This window comes from Schistocerca piceifrons, chromosome X (assembly GCF_021461385.2).
Source record: "Schistocerca piceifrons isolate TAMUIC-IGC-003096 chromosome X, iqSchPice1.1, whole genome shotgun sequence".
Lineage (NCBI taxonomy): Eukaryota > Metazoa > Arthropoda > Insecta > Orthoptera > Acrididae > Schistocerca > Schistocerca piceifrons.
The window spans coordinates 109,400,953-109,424,838 of record NC_060149.1 but is presented as its reverse complement, the minus strand read 5'-3'; the positions used below and the strand labels follow the sequence as shown (position 1 = coordinate 109,424,838).

Below are 23,886 nucleotides of genomic sequence, written 5' to 3'. Positions count from 1 at the left end.
ATACCCCCAAAAACTTATATAACTTGGCTCATCTGATGTATGCTTGTCTTTTCAACTAAAAGCCATCTGCTGCATTCTTTTTTGATTCACCAGGAATCCATTTGCTTCAAAGCATTAGGATGCTTGAGCAGTTGTTTTTGCAACACAACTTTCAAGACTGTTAAAGTCATTAACACTGTAAAGAAAAGTTGTGTATCATCTGCATATAGCTCTGTACTGCATTTCATAAATTATGCCAGGTCATTAATTATTATTAGGAACAAGAAAGGATCCAGTACAGTTCTATGTGGAACACCTACCTTAACTTGTTATATATTGGACATTTCTTTGCCAACACAGTCAACTACTCACAGTTCTGTAGATATGATTTTAATAGTTTAAGGCTACCATCTATAATACCATAGAAGTCCATTTTTTTTCTAAAAGTGGTGTATACTGTACACCCTACACAGTCAAAGGCTTTACATAGATCACAAAAAGTTACTTGAGCAAAACCTTTGTCCACAAGCACTCAAAAGTAGATCTGTGACTACAGAGTCTATGCCTCAGCAGTTAATAAATTTTTACTAAAGCCATATTTTCAAAGTAAATGTGTAACTGTTAGTAAATAATACACTGACATGCAGTGTATATATATTAAAAATACTAGTACTATGGAAATTCGCCTGGAACTTGGCCTGGAACTTTACAGTGAGTCTTTATCTCCCTTTTTATATATTGAAACTACCCTAGACACTTCAAGCTCATCAAGAAAATATTCCTCAGACATACACTTACTTATACATGTTAATGGGTACACAATACAGTCGATTCAGACTAACTAAATACATTGCACAACATGACTTAATTTTTGAAACTTGTTAATTGTTTACTATGCTATCGAATTTGTCTGTTAAAGGCTTTGTCAGTTACTTTGCATTTCTATATAGGAATGTTGTCATTAAATAGCATCAGAACTGCTTTAAGAAACCTTTCAAATGTTATCTTTGCTGAGAAATCATTACTTAAAGTGTAGTGGGACAATAATATTGGCCAATCCAGTCTGTTAAGCAAGAGACTTAATTTTATCATGAGTGACAGGTTTGGTGATGAAAAATTTTGTGACAGGCCTAGTTACATGTTGTATTCCAAAAGTAATGTCTGCTGGCCAATATTTAATTGATGGTAGGCATGAATGAAGTTTCATGCATGCACTGCTGTCGACCAACTCTTTAGAAAACTATTGCAGTGTTGGTTTGATTCAGTTCTTATTTGCCAGTCAGTGAGAGCAGATCACAATAACTAGTGCAATCATAGATCCAACTAGTTAAGTGTATGGTATGATTAGATTTTTGCTGGCGAAAGGATCTTCAGCTGCTGAAATGCATTGTGAGTTATGTACCCGAAGTAATGAGTGACAAACAAGATCAAAAATGGTGTCGGGAATTTCAAAACTGCCTCATAAATGTTCACAATGAACAACAGTGTGACAAGCCCAGTATTTGGGCTGACGACATCATTGATAAAGTGAAAGAAGAACTTCGAAGTGATCAGTGATTGACGTTTAGTGATCTGGCTAATGAATTCCAAAATGTTACTCAAACCACAGTTCACTGAACAGCTTGTATATGGGCAATGAGATGTGGATATTTTACACCAATGCAGAATCAAAACAGCCAATGTAGTGGCACCATTCAAGTTCACCCAAACCAAAGAAGTTTAAGCTATCTCCATTCTCGAATCGAAAAATGATGGCAACCATTGTCTGGGATGAAAAGGGCATTCTTTTGATTGATTTCATGGACCATGGATCAACAGTTACACCTGACATATACTGTGAAATGTGAGCCACACTGAGAAAAACAGTCCAAAATCAATGCCACAGGAAACTGTTGTCTGGTGTAGTCATCCTTCACAACAATGAATGCCTTCACTCTGCTGCCAAAGCCAAAGAGAAGATTAAAGATTTCCATTGAGAACTTTTTGATCAGCCTCCGTACAGTCCCGAACGTGCACCGAGTGACTATTTCCTCTTCATGCATTTGAAAAAATTGCTGGATGAGCAGTGATTTAAAGACAATGGTGCACTGAAGACTAACATTACCAACTTGTTCAATTGCCAGGCAGCAGATCTCTGCAGATGGATTGAAGAAGCCGGTGCAGCATTACAGAAAGTGTATAGATGTGAATGACGATTATGTTGAAAAGTAGATATGTAGTAAAATATTACCGTTAATAAAAAACCTTTCTCATGAGCTTGTTGCGCTCTCTCCCTCCCTCCCTCCCCCCCCCCCCCCCCATCTCCCTCTCCCTCCCTCCTCTTTTCTTTTCTCCCCCCCCCCCCCCCCACTTATAAAATGGACTTTAGTTTTGGAATACACCTTGCACATTACTCTTATCAAGAGAGAACCAACTTCTATACTTCAAAGATACGGAATTATGATCTGAAAATTGAGACACTAACATATCACATTCTTTTTCTGTAGTTTTAAAATTGACAACAACGTTGTTAAAACAGACTTGATCTCTTGTGGGGCCCATTATTAATTGAGTGTATGTTGCACTGTCTTAGTTAATTTTTCAGTTCTGTACACTATGTATGTGGTGTTACACCAAAATCTGCATTCAGATCTCCACTTATTACAGTTTCGTAATGCAACCATGTAGTCTCTCTAAGTTCAGTCAACAAATTTTTCTAAAAACACATGTATGATACCCATAGGTGATCTGTACGAAGATATTACTGCTAACTTAAAACGGCTAATAACTGTCCCAGCAGCTTAAAAGTTCAGTTTTTCAAACGAATAGATCAACAGAGTTACTGGTTAATATAGACTGCAACATCACTTCATATGTGCAATTTTCTACAGTAACTATTTGCTATATTATAGTTATCAAATTTCAGTTGTTGTCCCAGATCATCATATTCTGTGGAAAACATACTTTTCATTTCAGATTTATGCTGACACAGTGTTGTATATGGTTCTGCAATTTCAGCACATTACACCTTTGATAGCATGTTTCTTGCAGAAATAAGAATCTGTGTTCATTGTTTTCCAATGCTCATTGGTGATGTACTGGACATAGACGTTTCTTTTATCCCCATTTCCAGCAGGCTTGCTGCTTAGGTCTGCTGCTTTTTTGATAATTGCTCATCTCTGCCACTATTATGATAATTGCTTATCTCTGCCACTGTTTTGATAATATAACATGTGCACACATTTTCATGGTATGTGCCATTATTTTTGCAGAATGAAAAATTTTGCCTGTTGTTCATACATTTATTTTAGGACTAAAGTATTTCTGAGCTACATGTGACACTCTCTTGAATTTTTGTTGAGCTGTTCATGTAGTCATAAGATTTTCTTCTGTTTTGTTATGTTGCGGAATAATCCTGTTTTCAGGCTCAAGTTCTCTCTGTTCATTCTGCAGATCACTAATGTGATCACAAATCATAACTATGATAGTTTGCAACCACAAAATTTCTTTGAAGAGTTCATTTCTGGTTCTTGTGAACACATCACTCGATTTCATCACTGAAACCTCGGCCATGTCTGATTGTGGAATGTAATTTTTCAGAACTTTTTCACTCTTTATTTGGTATTTGCACTTAAATCATGAAGAACACAATACTTTCCATCTTTTACATTAATATTTTCACCTATTCAGCATATTGCTTTACCTTTATTGTGTATACACCACTTGAATAACTACTAAGCACTACCAGCTGTCATCTTGCTATTCAGTAAAAGCAGACAAATTTATTTTTGAGCATAGCACTTAAAAACAATGTTTAGGTAGTATAGCCAGTCACCCACAATTAAATATGTTGCTCCACAATGTAGTAGTTGGCTCTTCAACATAAGTCACATTAAATTTTTAATTTTTCCCATGTTCTCAGTCTGGAAATGTCAGTGCAGTGTATAAACATTTTCATGTTACAGACATAAGGTATTAAAATGTCAATATTTTTTCTGCAGCTGCTAGTGAAATTATCATCCTCTTGATGAACAGAAATACCACTGTGCTATCCGTTGTTGCCTCATGGCAAAATTTAGCAAAAAGGGGAGAATAAAAATATGGATTTTGTACATTAAGAAAGAAAAGAAAATCTTTTTAATTTCAAATTTTGGTTGATCGTTCGTGAGAGAGTCTTTCTTAATAGTGTTGTTATAGTCTTTAATCTAATAAGAAGAAAGATGTGATTAAAAAAATGGCTGTTTTGAAGATGTTGTCTCTGTCACACAAGAATCTTTAAATATAAATAAAAAATTCTGTTACCAAAGTGCATTTAGCAAAATGACAGATTTGAAGGCAAGGTATATGACATTCATGAGAGATAAAAACACAGGTTGCTCTCGAGAAAAAATTTGAGAGATGATGTGAACAATGCTTACTACAGATACAGCCTATAGATATGACATTTATTTATTTATATTCTGAAGGCCACCTTTCTTGTAGAAGATAGAAACAGTGGTCAGATAGTTAAAGGAGTTCTGTTTCACACTAAATAAATAAATAAGGGCATAAAGTGTAACACACAGTAGTCTATGCCTCTGTTTGTGCACAGATAGACTGAATAGGACGGCACACACTATTAGTTTACCTTGCTACTGCTGCGTTAATTTTAGGAAAGCTTATAACTTATGGTTTGCATGGTGAAGCTAATAGTACATTGAGATATCAGTTTCCAAAATGGCTTCATACTGAGTGGAATGTATCAAAAATGCCTTGCAGAAAATGGTATGATGTCAAATGTAAGAAAAACAATGGTGGTGATAGATAATTAAGACAAGATTGAGCAAAAAAAGACTGGTTCGTATAAATATTAACATATTATTGAAAAATGCAAAATCACCTTCCCTGATTATTTATGTAATAGTAGTTTAAGAAACAAATGAGAGATAAATAAAATGACTGTAACTATGTGTAAGTACTTAGTAGTGGTACAGAATATGACAAAGGAATACTATTCAAGAAGGAAAATGTGTATCTGTAACTACAGAAGTCAGAGATATAGCCACTTAATGCAAGGCTATCAAGGAAAATTTAATTGTATCAGTTAATTTGTCTCGTGGTGATCTCACTAATGACAGTGCCATTAAAGCAGAGATGCTAAACATGGTTTTCCGAAACTAAAGAAGATGAAGTAAATATTCCAGAATTCGAATCTAGAACATCTGTCAACATGAGTATCTTAGAAATAGACATCCTTGGTGTAGTGAAGCAGCTTAAATCACTTAATAGAGGTGAGGATTCTGGTCCAGATTTTGTAGTAGTCAGATTCCTTTCAGAGTATGCTGATACAATAGGTTTATACTTGGTAATGCTATACAATTGTTTACTTTATGAAAGGTCAGTACCTAAAAACTGGTAAGTTCCAAACGTCACACCACTACCCAAGTAAGGAACTAGGAATAATCCACTGAATTACAGACCCATATCACTAAAGCAATCAGCAGTAAGATTTTTGAACATTGTGAATTATCTCAAAGGAAACAGTTTATTGACAAATAGTCAGCACGGATTCAGAAAATATCATTCTTGGGAAACAACTAACTCTCTATTCTCACAAAGAAATGGGTGCTATGGACAGGGGCTGTCATATTGATTCCATATTTTTAGATTTGCAGAAGGCTTTTGACACTATCCCTCACAAGCATCTTGTAATCAGATAGCATGCATATCGAGTATCGCCTCAGTTGTGAGACTGGATTGGTGATTTCCTGTCATAAAGGTCACAGTTCATAATAACTGATGGAAAGTCATTGAATAAAATGGAAGCTATGTCTGGCATTCCCCAAGGAAGTATTATGGGCATTCTGTTGTTTCTGATTTACATAAATTATGTAGCAGACAATATGAGCAGCCATTGTAGGTTGTTTAGAGGTGATGGCATTTAGCCTCTTGTAAAGTCATCAGTGGCAGTTGGCTCTAAATAATGAAAAGCATGAAGTCATCCACATGAGTACGGAAAGATAAATAAAGGGATAAGATTGACAGATTATACATCAGACTTTATTTCGTCTGTCTGTCCTGTATACAAATATTAGAGATGTTGATGATGATGATGATGATGATGATGATGATGATGGCTGATGTAGTAGTAGTTGTTGCCTTCAGTCCGAACACTGTTATGAACCCAGCTCTCCATGCTGCTTTATCCTGTGCAAGCCACTTCATCTCAGTAAAACTGCTGTAACCTACACCCTTTTGAAGCCGCTTACTATATTCATCTTGTGGTCTCTCTCTACAATTTTTTACCCCTCCCGTTCTCTCCCACACCTTACTTCCCTAAAGTATTAAATTGGTGATCCCTTGATGTCCCAGAATATGTCTTATCAACTGATCCCTTCTTTTAGTCAACTTGTGCCACAAATTTCTTTTATCGCCAATTCTTTTCAGTACCTAATCATTGGTTATGTGATCTACCCATCTAATTTTCGGCATTCTTCCTATTCTCTTATTGTCTGAACTGTGTATCACCTACACTTCGTTTCCATACAATGCTACACTCAAGACAAATACTGTCAGAAAATACTTTCAAACACTTAAATCTGTCTTTGCTGTTAATAAATTTCTGTTTTTTGGAAACACTTTTCCTGCCTTTGCCAGTCTGTATTTTTTTTATCCTCTATTCTTCAGCCGTTATCAGCTATTTTACTGCCCGTATAGTAAAACTCATTTACTACTTTGTGTTATTTCCTAATCTGATTCCCTCAGCTTCACCTGATGTAATAAGACTACATTCTGTTACCCTTGTTTTGCTTTTGTTGTTGTTTGTCTTGTATCTTCATTTCGAGACACTTCCGTGTACTTTGCTGTCACTAACAGAATTACAATGTCCTCAGCAAACCTCAAAGTTTCTATTTCTTTTCTGTGAACTTTAACTCCATCAAATTTCTTATTCGATTCCTTTAGTGCTAGCTAAATGTACAGATTGAATAATGCTGGGGATAGGCTACAACCTTTTCTCACTCCCTTCTCAAGCACTGCTTCCCTTTCATACCCCTTGACACTTATATCTACCATCTGGTTTCTGTGCAAGCTGTAAACAGTGTTTCACTCCCTGTGTTTTATCCCTGCTACCTTCGTAATTTCAAAGAGTATATTCCAGTTAACATTGTGAAAAGCCTTCTCTAAGTCTACAAATGCTATAAACATACAAGGGAATGATCCAATTTGACATGTCAAAACTTTCCCTGAATTTTTTTATACTGGGAGAGTACACCAAAAAAAATGCACTGTAAAAATTTAGCTGCTAAGATGTGCTGCAAGGTGTGGTTTTTTTTTTTTTTTTTTTTTTTTTTTTTTTTCTCTCAGTGGTTAAAATTGCCTAATTCGTAGCCCGCCAGGTGATTGGAGAAATGTAAAAAATATAAACCCCTATAGAAACTGTAATAGACAGTGCATGTGCAGTGAGGTGGGCGCACATCCTTGGACAACAGCACATCAGTAAACAGAAAACACAACACATCCCGATCGTATTTTGTAAATTGATTTTCAGTATATGTTTGAGAGTTTCTCTGACACAATTTTTCACAGTTACTTCTCACTTGAAACTAAATCTCATTTAATATCTGTAATAATTACCAGTTACTAAATGTTACCAACAGAGATAAAACTGGATTAATATTCATAGTTTTTTCGTAACATATACCTGCTAGTAGTATCTGCCTTTGTATAGGTTCCAGGACTTCACAGTAATGAGGAATCAAAGTAATGTCCTCAGTCTTGCAAAGACGAAATATGACAAATGTAGTATGCTATTGAAATTACCTATTTCTTCTGAAGAACTACATATGCTATATTTGCTAGTTAATTTCTTGGACATTCATTTGAATGGTGTCGATGTTTCTTTAGAAACTCTGAAAACTTTAGAAAAAATAGGAAGTAACTGTGATGATTCTCTGAATTGTGGTTCAGAAAAGAATAGTTGTGCAAATGAGAGTCCCGTAATAGCATTCAGTGATAAAGAAAAGGCTGTGAATTTTTGATTAAGCTAAGGAGAGAAAAAAAACGCTTAAATTCAAGCATTGTGAAAAACCTGGTTTCTTTTCATAAAATCTGAGTCCAAACTGTATAAATGGAAGAAACATTTACATGAAGTAAAAAATATGCGCCAACATGAAACTCGGCAAAAGTGTGAAGGAAAAATTGTTTGAAATATTTAGAACTGCCTGTGAAAGACACTGCTCAGTTACCGATGGAGATCTGTAGACTGGACCCTCCGAATTGCAAGTGAGAGGAATATAGCTGATTTCCAGACTTCTTTGATCTTGTTAAGCAGATTCACAATATCTCACAGAGCTGAGGTCACAAAATTACGGAGTTTACTTGAAGTAAACATGTAGAGCTGCCCTTAATAAGTGGTACTATAGAGAAATTCATAGCTCACATGAAGATAAAGCTTTCTGTTATCCCTTCAACTGCTGTGTATAATGCTGATCATCAGATTTCGTGAAATAATTGCATACGAACTGCACTTCATAATTTCAGGCAGAAATAAAGACAGAGCTGATTGTGCAGTTGATGACTACTGACACACAACACATGTATACAATAATGCCAGTGACAAATATGTGTGGTTCACTGTTACCACAGCTTTATATCTGTCTTCATGAACTTGAAGGCAAGTTAGGACCAAAAATAAAATAAAAAATTGTAATTGCCATATCAAAATCTGGAAAAATGACAAAGAATAACTTTCAACATTTCATTGGAAATGTATTCTTAGAAGTTGTTCTCTCTCTCTCTCTCTCTCTCTCTCTCTCTCTCTCATATGATACCTCTGTTTTTGAGTACTACAATGAAAAGGCTGCTGATATCATGTGTATTCCATGCCGAATTGCTAATGTGATTCAACCCCTGGATAAAGAACTTGTTTGACAGTGAAAAGCATTTTTCAGGAAATTGCCAGACAAGATAATTTCCAGTAGGTCTTTGTCATTTCAGATCTATCAGCAGAACAGTATTCTTAAACTTCAGTCATTTGCACATTATCAGTTTGCATTGCCATGTTTTGCATATTTGATCTAGTATGCCTGGTAAGCAGCCCAGTATGAAGAACAAAGAGCGGGCACAATTTTTGTGAAGTGCATGAATACATTAATTTTTCTTTTGTCTGGTGTGACTGATGTAAGGAAAATGTTTTGTTTTGTGAGTCAACAGGCACTTGCCATTTTTGTGATAATTATAGGAAATAATCGTGGAGCTGTTTTATTGTTTGTAAAATGTATAGTATTCAAAAATTATCATGAGAACTGTTACAGGAACTGTTAAATTATCTATGTGTGAGAAATATTTCACGTAAACAAATAAAAGTACCAGCTGATGGAACAAGTCTGTAATGTGACCTCAAACACTGCCTTGATTTTATTTGCCCTGCAAGTCACCTTTGTAAGAATTACTCTGCAAAAGTTTAGCTGTTGATATGAGACATTTTTGGTATGGTTTGAGCCTGGTTAGCACCTGAGTGAACACAAGCGAACAAGCATCAGCAAATGAGAATTCTCGCTGTTGTGGACAGAGTGCAAGCAAACTGCATTCAGTCGTGTTAAGTTTTCATTCGCTTGTGTTCTGATGACTGTCAGTCTTCTAGCGAACCATCAAAGGAAGTTCTCTCTGCTCTGCTTTGGCACTAGCAGTACTTTTATTGTTGTTGACAGGAGTTACATGAGCAATGGAGTGGTCCGAAGGGAATATAACATTGCTGATAGTATAATGTAGATATCATACATGATTCTGGAATCCAAGAGATCCACAGCACATATGCCAAAGGAAAAGAAATATGACTGGTTGTAAACAGCTGAAACACTCATAGGTCCTACTTGGGATGTGAGAAAGAGGATAAATCCTTGAGATGTTTGCATCAAGTGGAAACAGAGTTAATAAACACAAACTTGGTATTTCTTTGTATCAAAAAGGCAGTTGGCGAAGTTGGTAAAGGCGAAAAGCCTCGCTCGCGGGATGGAATCTGAGCTAACTATTTGTAGTGTTGTTCCCAGAACCGATTATGTTCCTCTGGTTTGGAGCCAAGTGGAAAGCTTAAACCGGAGGCTCAGACGATTCTGCGAAGATCTGGGGTGCAAATTTCTCAACCTCTGCTATCGGGTGGAGAAATATAGGGTCCCCCTGAATAGGTCAGGCGTGCACTACATGCAGGAAGCTGCTACAAGGGTAACGGAGAACGTGTGGAGTGCACCATGTGGGTTTTGTAGGTTAGAGAATTCCCTCCCTAGGCCCAACAAGATGCCTCCTGAGATGTGACAAGGTAGCAGTTGGCAAAACACAATAGGGAATGACCATATTAATTTGGTAATAGTAAACTGCAGGAGCGTCTATAGAAAGGTCCCAGAACTGCTCTCATTAATAAACGGTCACAATGCCCACATACTAATAGGGACAGAAAGTTGGCTGAAACCAGATGTAAACAGTAATGAAATTCTAAACTAAGATTGGAATGTATACCACAGAGACAGGCTGATCCGTGAAGGGGGAGGCGTGTTTATAACGATAAAAAGTGCAACAGTAACGAAGGAAATTGACGGAGATCCGAAATGTGAAGTAATTTGGGTGAAGGTCAGTTAAGGCAGGCTCAAACATAGTAATTGGATGTGTCTATAGGGCCCCTGGCTCAGCAGCTATTGGGGCAGAACACCTGAAGGAAGATATTTCAAGTAGATTTCCCAACCATGTTATAGTGTTTGGTGGAGACTTTAATTTACCAGATATAGACTGGGAGACTCAAACGTTTATAATGGGTGGCAGGGACAAAGAATCCAGTGAAATTTTTTTAAGTGCATTATCTGAAAACTACCTTGAGCAGTTAAACAGAGAACCGACTCATGGCGATAACATATTAGACCTTCTGCTGACAAACAGAGCCGAACTATTTGAAACAGTTAATGCAGAACAGGGAATCAGCGATCATATGGCAGTTATAGCATCAGTGATTTCAGCCATAAAAAGAAATATTGAAAAAGGTAGGAAGATTTTTCTGTTTAGCAAAAGTGACAAAATGCAGATTTCAGAGTACTTGATGGCTCAACACACAAGTTTTATCTCAAGTACAGATAGTATTGAGGATCAGTAGACAAAGTTCAAAACCATCTTACAATATGCATTAGATGAGTATGTGCCAAGCAAGATCGTAAGAGATGCAAAAGAGCCACTGTGGTACAACAACTGAGTTAGAAAACAGCTACAGAAGCAAAGGATACTTCAAAGCAAACATAAACATAGCCAAAGCCTTGCAGACAAACAAAAATTACACGAAGCGAAATGTAATGTGAGGAGGGCTATGCGAGAGGCGTTCAACAAATTCAAAAGTAAAGTTTTATGTACTGACTTGGCAGAAAATCCAAAGAAATTTTGGTCTTACATCAAATCGAAGGAACTTGCCCCCTTCTTGCAGAGGTGTACCGTAGGTCTCAAGAAGAGCGTAGTGCTTCAAAAGATTGGAAAAGGGTTTTCAATAAGGGATGTCAAACAGATGTGCAGAATTATAGACCTATATCTCTAACGTCAATCAGTTGTAGAATTTTGGAACACATATTATGTTCGAGTATAATATCTTTTCTGGAGACTAGAAATCTATTCTGTAGGAATCAGCATGGGTTTTGAAAAAGACGATCGTGTGAAACCCAGCTCGCGCTATTCATCCACGAGACTCAAAGGGCCATAGACACGGGTTCCCAAGTAGATGCCGTGTTTCTTGACTTCCACAAGGCATTTAATCCAGTTCCCCACAGTCGTTTAATGAACAAAGTAAGAGCATATGGACTATCAGACCAATTGTGTGATTGGATTGAAGAATTCCCAGATAAAATAAAGCAGCATGTCATTCTCAGTGGAGAGAAATCTTCCAAAGTAAGAGTGATTTCAGGTGTGCCAAAGGGGAGTGTCGTAGGTCTGTTGCTATTCACAATTTATATAAATGACCATGTGGATATCATTGGAAGTTTACTGAGGCTTTTTGTGGATGATGCTGTAGCATATTGAGAGGTTGTAACAATGGAAAATTGTACCGAAATGCAGGAGGATCTGCAACAAATTGACACATGGTGCAGGGAGTGGCAATTGAATCTCAGTGTAGACAAGTGTAATGTGCTGAGAATACATACAAAGAAAGATCCTTTATCATTTAGCTACAATATATCAGGTGAGCAACTGGAAGCAGTTAATTCCATAAATTGTCTGGGAGTAGGCATCAGGAGTGATTTAAAATGGAATGACCATGTAAAATTAATCGTTGGTAAAGCATATGCCAGACTGAGATTCATTGGAAGAATCCTAAGGAAATGTAGTCTGAAAACAAAGGAAGTAGGTTACAGTACACTTGTTCACCCACTGCTTGAATACTGCTTACCAATGTGGGATCTGTACAAGATAGGATTGGTAGAAAGAGAGAGAGAAGATTTTGTTACAGGATCATTTAGTAATCGCGAAAGCATTACGGAGATGATAGATAAACTCCAGTGGAAGACTCTGCAAGAGAGACGCTCAGTAGCTCGGTACGGGCTTTTGTTGAAGTTTCGAGAACATACCTGCACCGAGGAGTCAAGCAGTATATTGCTTCCTCCTACATATATCTCATGAAGTGACCATGAGGATAAAATCAGAGATTAGAGCCCACACAGAGGCATACCGACAATCTTTCTTTCCACGAACAATACAAGACTTGAATAGGAGGGAGAACCGATAGAGATACTCAAGATACCCTCCGCCACACACCGTCAGGTGGCTTGCAGAGTATGGATGTAGATGTAGAAAAAGGAAAAGCACAGAACATTTTCTTAGAAGTAAAAAAGTCTCTATAGGTGTCTATTTTGCTGATTAAAATTAAAAGTATATGAAAGATCTGATAATTCTTGTTGCTTTCGTTCATGGATCTGTAATTACGTGGCAGATGTACCACTGTTATGTTAGTGTTTTGATGATAAATAAAAATGATTTACCTGGAATCGCACTATCTGCCCTCTGCAGACTATATTGCAGATTTCATCAAGTAGCCTATGTGAAAGGTAGTATGAATATTTCTCATTTCATTACTCATATTTCACTGACATTATCTTCTGTATACATACTTTAATAAAATCCTTGAAGTGCTTCGCATACATCACTACAAACATCAGAAACTTTTCGATGTATAATAGCTACTGAAATGCGAAACAATCACTAACGTAAATGCCTCTGGTTGCTAAAAACCAGAATGTAAACGCTAGTCTTTCTTCAGGTTATGTTGGTCATTAATAATTAGTGTTTTGTTTATAAATTTCCTTTTTAATTGTAATGAGCAGCCAGAAAAAAGCATCAGCCAATGTGTACAAAATTTTGGCGAATGCTAAGGAAAGGTGGAGCTGCAATTCAGTATGAAGTGCACTTCTTCCACACGTCTTACCTTTATGTAAAAGTTGAGACACCTAAATTCTTCCATTCCTACATCATTTTTTTTACTTTGTCAAAAATAGTGGACTCGCCATGTGAAATAATTCTCTCAGAATATCAAAGTTTTGCATCACTGCTGTAACTATATAATGTTGTGTCCTCTTCTGATTATTCGCGTAAAAAACAGTAACACAGTGTTCATAGGCTATGTTTGTTAGCTCATATTCTCTTCTTGTCCACATATACATATGAAAGATGGTGAACACTGGTAAATTATCAACGAATACTCATTCACTTGTCTTCACTTCTATTCACTCCAGAGTAAGCAGGCGTTAGATGCTTAAAATCCACATATGCGCATTCCGGATATTTAAGCTACGCAGCACCGCACTGTCTTGTCACAGATACCTCTTCTCATTCACTGATCACTCGCTAGGCAGGAAGGGCTGTACAAACCACTGTTATAAGCACTTCTTCATGCAAGAAAAGAACATTTTTTTAAGAAAATACCTGCAGTAAATCATAGCAGCTAAAATTCTGGCAGTGCATTTCTTTCTGTGTATTCTTCTTGTGTAAAAAAAATTTAGGGTAGGTTTTGTCACGTCAGATTGGACCATTCCCTGGGAAGGTAACTTGTAGCGTCAATATTGCCTTGCCTGTTCCAACATTTCTCCACAACCCAAACTCGTGTGTCCCCTAGTTTGGCTTCTGCCAGTTCCTCCATTCTTCTGTAAATAATTCCTGCTAATCTTTTGCAACCATGCTGTATTAAACTGATAGTTCAGTAATATTCGCACATGTCAGCACCTCCTTTCTTTGGAATTGGAATTATTACATTTTCTTGAAGTCAGAGTGTACTTTGCCTGTCTCATACATTTTGCATGCCCCATGGAATAGTTTTGTCATGGCTGGCTCTCCCAAGGATATCAGTAATTCTGGCAGAATATCATCTATTTTAGGGCTTTGTCTGATTCTTCTTACAGTATCACGTCTCCCGTCTTATCTACATCGTCTTTCCTTTCTGTAGTACTGCCTTTAAGTTAATTTCCTTTGTGTAGCCCCTCTATATACTCCTTCCACCTTTGTGTGTTCCCTTTTTTTGCTTAGTACTGGTTTTCCATCTGAGCTCTAGATATTCATGCAGCTGCTTCTCTTTTCTCAAAAGGCCTCTTTAAGTTTTCTATACAAGGTATCTGTCTTTCCCCTAGTTGTATATGCTTCTGTATCCTTACATTCATTCTCTAGCCATTCCTCCTTAGCCATTTTCCACTTCCTGAAGGTCACATTTTTTTGAATTTATATTTCCTTTTGCCTGCTTCATTTGCTGCATTTCCCCTTCCATCAACTAAATTCATTATTTCATGTGATATACAAGAGTTTCTACAAGACTTTGTCTTTTTCCCTTGTGATCCTCTGCTGTCTTCACTATTTCATCTTTCAAAGGAACCTATTCATCTTTCACTGCATTACTAAGCATACATTGTAGGACAAAAGTCGTCTTTGGACATTCCTGTAGATCTTCAGTAAATCTTCATTGACAAGAGTGCTTCCACCATGTAATGGTTCCTTGTATCCTTAGTGATTAGTTTACTGTAGCATTTGAAGTTAGAAAAAATGACAATAAGCATTTGTTACAAACATTGAAGCTGGTTCTAAATAATGTGAATGAAGTATGATTGGTGATTAAATCAATTAATTATGCAATGTTTAGTTGTGTAAATTCATATAATACCATTCCAAGTAGACTTGCCACTTGGCAAAGACCGATGGCCTCTTTGTTTAGTGCTTTCTAACCCCACCCATTTGGCAAAACTGCAGTTACTACTACTACTATTACTACTACTAAAACTACAAATGAAACATGACCCATTGGAGAAATGTGTTACAGATCTGATCCAATGCTAGTTCAAAAACAAGAATCAGCTGCTGCTGATATACAAACCCATTAACATGCAAGCTGAAATAATTAGTGATTATGTTGCTGCTCTACTGAGACAATTGAGAATTAGTCTCTCATACAAAGTTCTAGTGGAAGAAGCCCCACAGTTGAATTAATGAGAATCGTGTCTGGTAGGGCAATCTCTAAGGGAGACATGTGTCGCAATACTTTATAAAGACTATAAAGAACTTAGAAATGCCTTGAAGCATCCTAATGAGGCACCATTGCAGTTGCGATAGTCTGGAAATTCTCAAGAGGAGAAACAATTGTTAGCGAGATGTACATAGGGGATTCTCTTTCCACTTGGACAGCATATGGCCTCACAAAAGTATGGACAAATTAAATTTTGAATGTATGTACGAGGGCAGTTCAATAAGTAATGCAACACATTTTTTTTCTCGGCCAATTTTGGTTGAAAAAACCGGAAATTTCTTGTGGAATATTTTCAAACATTCCCACTTCGTCTCGTATAGTTTCATTGACTTCCGACAGGTGGCAGCGCTGTACGGAGCTGTTAAAATGGCGTCTGTAACGGATGTGCGTTGCAAACAACGGGCAGTGATCGAGTTTCTTTTGGTGGAAAACCAGGGCATATCAGATATTCCGCTTGCAGAATGTCTACGGTGATCTGGCAGTGGACAAAAGCACGGTGAGTCGTTGGGCAAAGCGTGTGTCATCATCACCGCAAGGTCAAGCAAGACTGTCTGATCTCCCGCGTGCGGGCCGGCCATGCACAGCTGTGACTCCTGCAATGGCGGAGCGTGCGAACACACTCGTTCGAGATGATCGACGGATCACCATCAAACAACTCAGTGCTCAACTTGACATCTCTGTTGGTAGTGCTGTCACAATTGTTCACCAGTTGGGATATTCAAAGGTTTGTTCCCGCTGGGCCCCTCGTTGTCTAACCGAACACCATAAAGAGCAAAGGAGAACCATCTGTGTGGAATTGCTTGCTCGTCATGTGACTGAGGGTGACAATTTCTTGTCAAAGATTGTTACAGGCGATGAAACATGGGTTCATCACTTTGAACCTGAAACAAAACGGCAATCAATGGAGTGGCGCCACACCCACTCCCCTACCAAGAAAAAGTTTAAAGCCATACCCTCAGCCGGTAAAGTCATGGTTACAGTCTTCTGGGACGCTGAAGGGGTTATTCTGTTCGATGTCCTTCCCCATGGTCAAACGATCAACTCTGAAGTGTATTGTGCTACTCTTCACAAATTGAAGAAACGACTTCAGCGTGTTCGTAGGCACAAAAATCTGAACGAACTTCTCCTTCTTCATGACAACGCAAGACCTCACACAAGTCTTCGCACCCGAGAGGAGCTCACAAAACTTCAGTGGACTGTTCTTCCTCATGCACCCTACAGCCCCGATCTCGCACCGTCGGATTTCCATATGTTTGGCCCAATGAAGGACGCAATCCGTGGGAGGCACTACGCGGATGATGAAGAAGTTATTGATGCAGTACGACGTTGGCTCCAACATCGACCAGTGGAATGGTACCGTGCAGGCATACAGGCCCTCATTTCAAGGTGGCGTAAGGCCGTAGCATTGAATGGAGATTACGTTGAAAAATAGTGTTGTGTAGCTAAAAGATTGGGGAATAACCTGGTGTATTTCAATACTGAATAAAACAACCCCTGTTTCAGAAAAAAAATGTGTTGCATTACTTATTGAACTGCCCTCGTATTTAATAAATACAATAAATTAACAATATTGGAACACATGGAAAAAGAAACTGAAGTAATATTGGTTTCTTTTCTTTCACCGTCAAATGAATGCAGCATGTCAACATACACACAAAAGTTTCAGTTGAAATCACATTTCCATTAACAGTGATGCTATATTACCATATACTGGTGTATCTGCAACATCTGTTATCCCTTTCCAGGCGCAGTTAGCGGAGCGTGCCAGACAGAGAGATCTTTTAGTTTCAGCAGAAGATACTGGCAAAGATGACTTGTCGGAGTCTAGTGATGAAATGTCAGATGATCAAATGGACAACAAGGTATGTTACTTCTTCATTCTAAAATTCTAGTTTCATCAGATTTTATGTTTTTAATATTTTAGTGAGGTGACAGTCTTACAGCCATTAGATATTTAAAGAACTGTGTTTTTAACAATGAGCTGTAGACTGTTGTTGTTGTCTTCAGTCCCGAGACTGGCTTGATGCAGCTCTCCATGCTACTCTATCCTGAGCAAGCTTCTTCATCTCCCCGTACCTACTGCAACCTACATCCTTCTCAATCTGTTTAGTGTATTCATCTCTTGGTCTCCCTCTTCAATTTTTACCCTCCACACTGCCCTCCAATGCTAAATTGGTGATCCCTTGATGCCTAAGAATATGTCGTATCAACCGATCCCTTCTTCTAGTCAATCTGTGCCACAAATTTCTCGTCTCCCCATTTCTATTCAATACCTCCTCATTAGTTATGTGATCTACCCATCTAATCTTCAGCATTCTTCTGTAGCACCACATTTCAAAAGCTTCTATTCTCTTTTTGTCTAAACTATTTATCGTCCACGTTTCACTTCCGTACATCGCTACACTCCATACAAGTACTTTCAGGAAAGACTACCTGACGCTTAAATCTACAGTGGCGGTCGAAATAATAGAGCCACCTCTATTGACGAGATTAAGAACTAGGATATCTATTAGTTCGCGAAATCGCCACGAGTGCCGTGTTGTCAGTCCCTTGTAGACAACATCAGGGAAGACGTTGCTGCTATCTTTAGTCGTCCGAAAGGAAGCGTTTGAGCTAGACGTGTGAAAAGAGGCATAAAGGTAAGAATCTTATGGGTCAAAATAATAGAGCCGATTTACACATGTGCCTTTAAGTTGATTTTTATGCAGTTGTTTTGTATGTAAATTGACGTGTGGTTTTGTTTACATTCGTCTAGATGGGCAGAGCAAAGCATACCAGTGAAGATGAGCGTACAGTAATGTTCCGGATGTTCAAAAGTGGGATGTCCATGAATAAAATAGCCAATGTCTTGCACGTTTCGCGAAAACGAGTCCAGAACGCCATGAGACGGTCAAAACAAACAAAGCCGCAGGTGGAGAACAGGGGGCGACCTCGTGTAACTACTCCTCGCGTAGACAGACTCATCACTAGGGAAGTGAAGAAAGACCCATTTTTGTCAACACCACGACTGAAAGCCATTTTGTTTAGCGACGAACATGATGTTCAACCATCAACCTCAACGATTCAAAGACGACTGAGATCTGCAAAATTGAATGGGCGCATTGCAAGAAAGAAGCCACATGTTTCACAAGCTAATGTTCGGAAAAGGTTAGCCTTTGCCCGGAGAAATGAACAAAAACCTAATACTTGGTGGAGGAACATCCTTTGGTCCGATGAATCCAAGTTTAATAGGTTTGCCTCAGACGGAAAAGTCTATGTGCGCCGCCCACCAAACCAGGAATTTAATCCCAAGTACACTTTAAAAACTGTGAAATACGGTGGCGCAAGTGTTATGGTATGGGGATGTTTTTCGTGGTACGGCATTGGTCCAATACACCGTATCAACGGCATAATGAACGCAGAAATGTACAAAGACATCTTGGCAAATGTGATGCTGCCTTATGCTGAAGAGGAAATGCCGCTGAAATAGAAATTTCAGCACGATAACGATCCAAAGCATACTGCAAGGATCATAAGGCAGTTTGTTCAAGAGCACAATATCGAAGTATTAGAGTGGCCACCTCAGTCCCCTGACGCATCACCCATTGAGAACTTATGGGAGATCTTAGACAAGAGAATTGACCGCTCAAAAGCTACATCGTCAGAAAAACTGTGGGAAGAAATCCAGAGAGCCTGGTATGCGATCAGTAGTGACGAATGCAGGCGTTTAGTAGACTCTATGGGTAAGAGGTGCAGGGCAATCCTCAAAAATAACGGTTACCCCACGAAGTACTAATGCAGTCCTATGCAAAAAAGACTGTTCCTGTACGTTTCATAAGACTGAGATCAAGTACAATATATTTGTTTCAATTGGCTCTATTTTTTTGACCCTGTGGTCTGGTATTCTTTTGAATATTATCGATTATTACTGATTATTTTGTGTTGTGTTATCGATATAACTGACTATAGTACAATGTGACTCGGTTGTAATGGTTTCCATCATAGTTCAAACATGTCAAGTAATAAATGTGCACTTTATTCCAAACCTTTGCCAGGTGGCTCTATTATTTTGACCGCCACTGTATATTTGAGGTTAGCAAATTTCTCTTCTTCAGAAAGGCTTTCCTTGCCATTGCCAGTCTACATTTTATATCCTCTCTATTTTGACCATCATCAGTTATTTTGCTCCCCAAATATCAAAACTCATTTACTACTTCAAGCGTCTCATTTCCTAATCTAATACCCTCAGCATCACCCAATTTAATTTGACTACATTCCATTATCCTCGTTTTGCTTTTTTTGATGTTCATCTTATATCCTCCTTTCAAGACACTGTCCATTCCGTTCAGCTGCTCTTCCAAGTCCTTTGCTGTCAATTACATTGTCATCGGCGAACCTCAAAGTTTTCATTTCTTCTCCATGGATTTTAATTCCTACTCCAAATTTTTCTTTTGTTTCCTTTACTGCTTGCTCAGTATACAGATTGAATAACATCGGGGAGAGGCTACAACCCTGTCTCACTCCCTTCCCAACCACTGCTTCCCTTTCATACCCCTCGACTCTTACAACTGCCATTTGGTTTCTGTACAAATTGTAAATAGCCTTTCGCTCCCTGTATTTTACCCCTGCCACCTTCAGAATTTGGAAGAGAGTATTCCAGTCAGCATTGTCAAAAGCTTTCTCTAAGTCTACAAATACTAGAAATGTTGGTTTGCCTTTTCTTAATCTATTTTCTAAGATAGGTCATAGGGTCAGTATTGCCTCACATGTTCCAACATTTCTACGGAATCCAAACTGATCTTCCCCAAGGTTGGCTTCCACCAGTTTTTCCATTCGTCTGTAAAGATTTCGTGTTATTATTTTGTAGCTGTGTCTTATTAAACTGATAGTTCGGTAATTTTCACGCCTGTCAACACCTGCTGTCTTTGGGACTGGAATTATTATATTCTTCTTGAAGTCTGAGAGTATTTCGCCTGTCTCATACATCTTGCTCACCAGATGGTAGGGTTTTGTCAGGGCTGGCTCTCCCAAGGCTATCAGTTGTTCTAATGGAATGTTGTCTACTCTTGGGGCCTTGTTTCGACTTAGGTCTTTCAGTGCCCTGTCAAACTCTTCACACAGTATCATATCTCCCATTTCATCTTCATCTACATCGTCTTCCATTTCCATAATATTGTCCTCAAGAACATCACCCTTGTATAGACGCTCTATATACTCCTTCCACCTTTCCGCTTTCCCTTCTTTGCTTAGAACTGGGTTTCTATCTGTGCTCTTTATATTCATGCAAGTGGTTCTCTTTTCTCCAAAGGTCTCTTTAATTTTCCTGTAGATAGTATCTATCTTACACCTAGTGATATCACCTCTACATCCTTACATTTGTCCTCTAACCATCCCTGCTTAGCCATTTTGCACTTCCTGTTGATCTCATTTTTGAGACGTTTGTATTCCTTTTTGCCTGCTTCATTTACTGAATTTTTGTATTTTCCCTTTCATCAATTAAAATCGATATCTCTTCTGTTACCCAAGGATTTCTATTAGCCTTCATCTTTTTCCCTACTTGATCCTCTGTTGTCTTCATTATTTCATCTCTCAAAGCTACCCATTCTTCTTTTACTGTATTTCTTTCCCCCATTCCTCTCAATCATTCCCTAATGCTTTCCCTAAAACTCTCTACAACCTCTGGTTCTGTCAGTTTATCCAGATCCCATCTCCTTAAATTCCCACCTTTTTGCAGTTTCTTCAGTTTTAATCTACAGTTCATAACCAATAGATTGTGGTCAGAGTCCACATCAGGCCCTGGAAATGTCTTACAATTTAAAGCCTGGTTTGTAAATCTTTGTCTTACCATTATATAATCTCTCTGAAACCTTTCAGTATCTCCAGGCTTCTTCCATGTATACAACCTTCTTTTATGATTGTTGAACCAAGTCATCTACGGAGCTAGTCGGCATATAAACTTGTACTACTGTGTTAGGCATGGGCTTCGTATCTATCTTGGCCACAATAATGTGTTCACTATGCTGTTTGTAGTAGCTTACCCGCATTCCTATTTTTTAAATTTATTCACCTGACTAGAAGTCTTGTTCCTCCTGCCACCAAATTTCACTAATTCCCACTATATCTAACTTTAACCTATCCATTTCCCTTTTTAAATTTTCTAATCTACCTGCCTGATTAAGGGCTCTGACATTCCACGATCCGACACGCAGAACGCCAGTTTTCTCTCTCCTGATAACAACGTCCTCCTGAGTAGTCCCCACCCAGAGATCCGAATGGGGGACTATTTTACCCAAGAGGACGCCATCGTCATTTAACCATACAGTAAAGCTGCATGCCCTCGGGAAAAATTATGGCTGTAGTTTCCCCTTGCTTTCAGCCGTTCACAGTACCAGTACAGTAAGGCCGTTTTGGTTAGTGTTACAAGGCCAGATCAGTCAATCATCTAGACTGTTGCCCCCAGCAATTACTGAAAAGGCTGCTTGCCCCTCTTCAGGAACAGACTAGTCTTCATGATAGTGCCTTTACAATTGATCGTGCATTATTGTGAGGCCAGTTTGTTGCTATTTAAGGTCATGACACACAATAGATGGGTATGTACAATCATTGTAACATTGAGGACTTTCAAAACATCTAAGAGAAAGGTTAATTGCTTTTCCATCTAATGTATTTGCCTTTTCTTCCAGTGACGATGGTCTGCGTGACTGAAACTGGTAGAGATTTATTTATACAGCTGATGATTAAAAATGCAGTTCTTTACATCATCGGATTTTGTTTTACCTCTCCCTTGCCCCTCAGCCCGCCCCTCCCCCCCCCCTGCCTCCCTCGGCTCTTCCCCTCTCTCCCTCTCTCCCTCTCTCCCTCTCTCCCTCTCTCCCTCTCTCCCTCTCTCCCTCTCTCCCTCTCTCCCTCTCTCCCTCTCTCCCTCTCTCCCTCTCTCCCTCTCTCCCTCTCCCCCTCTCCCCCTCTCCCCCTCTCTCCCTCTCTCCCTCTCTCCCTCTCTCCCTCTCCCCCTCCCCCCCTCCCCCCCTCCCCCTCTCCCTCTCCCTCTCCCTCCTTTCTCTCCCTCTCCCCCCTTTCTCTCCCTCTCCCTCTCCCTCTCCCCCCTTTCTCTCCCTGTCCCCCTCACTCACCCAACACCACCCCTACTGTGTGATATAAAACAATTTCTCAACAAATCTAAGACATATCAGCTCATTGCTAGTGTAACAATAATATGCGTAATGTAGTGTGTTGGGTTTCAAGGATTAAAATGTTTAGTAAAAATTAAATTTTTTCTTAGTTGTAAAGGTGTCAACAGGTATTGCACCAAGTTTTGGATATGGGGAAGATGATACTTAATAAAGTTAATAATCTTTTTATATTTTGTGTAACTTTAATGACAACACATTTGTCTTAGATTACTGAAGTTGTGATTATGAAAAAATATATAGTCTGGCAAAAATTTTGAGTTAAACTGAATCATGAACACAAAATCAAATACCAAAATATTTTTGAGCTATTCGTGACAGTAAGTGCATATGCATGTTAATTTGTACACTGTAATCATGCTCATGTATTTACTAAAGCCGCTTCCTGTTTCAAAGTAATTGTTAATCAGAGACCAAATTGCATTTAGGATACAGACAATTTGGCTGAAACTCTTGAGAAAAAGAAGGTATTGCTGTCTTCAAAAAAACTCAGTTCAAAACATCTGGAATCACAGATACGTGAAATGGAAAGCAGATTACTTTGTGGAGGAAAAAATATAATTGATCACACAAATGAACAGCAGAAAGCATTAGAAATGCACAACCAGGAGATAGCTGAACGCAAGGTATGTATAGGGCTGAAACCTCACTTTTCTTTCGTACATGCTTCTTTTATTTTCCTATGTGCTATCCGTTTTTGGTGAATATTAATTTATTGTGATAATTGAACATTTTTTTTCTATTTCTGGATGTCATATAACCATTTTATCCTTCACCATGGGAAGAGATCAGACAGTAATCTGACGATTGTTTAATGTACAAATTTGCTTGTTTGAAATTTTCAAACGCTGTGAACCAGAAATGGGGAATTGGTCAAGTATTCATTTAAATGGATTCGTAAAACTGCGTAGAACCTATGCCTAGATTATCCAGTGTGCCTAGTTGCTAACTGTCAATCTTGCTATTAGATGCGGTGGTAACCTTGAGTACTCCTCTCCCATAGGTAAGCACGTAAAAATCAAATTGTAGAAATAAATCATGAATATATTTCCTTTATATGAATTGTAGGTAGAACCTTGATGAAATAAGAACTCCCCTCCCCCCTCCCCTTCCCTGTGGGTCCGGGGGTTAGAATAGGCCCGAGGTATTCCTGCCTGTCGTACGAGGTGACTAAAAGGAGTTTCACACGTTTCGGCTTTTATGTGATGGTCCCCTGTAGGGTTTGATCTCCATTCTTCAAAATTTCCCGAAGAGCAAGCC

General features: G+C 38.5%; 1 protein-coding gene across 1 annotated transcript in view; it reads left to right on the top strand.

Moving 5' to 3' along the window:
• LOC124721424 (kinesin-like protein KIF3B) overlaps positions 1–23,886 on the top strand; it is a 153,247-nt gene that overhangs the window by 96,248 nt on the left and 33,113 nt on the right. Inside the window, exons 11-12 of the mRNA XM_047246399.1 lie at positions 17,206–17,322; positions 23,055–23,252. Coding sequence (XP_047102355.1) covers positions 17,206–17,322; positions 23,055–23,252 — 315 coding nt within the window. The remainder of the gene's footprint in view (positions 1–17,205; positions 17,323–23,054; positions 23,253–23,886) is intronic.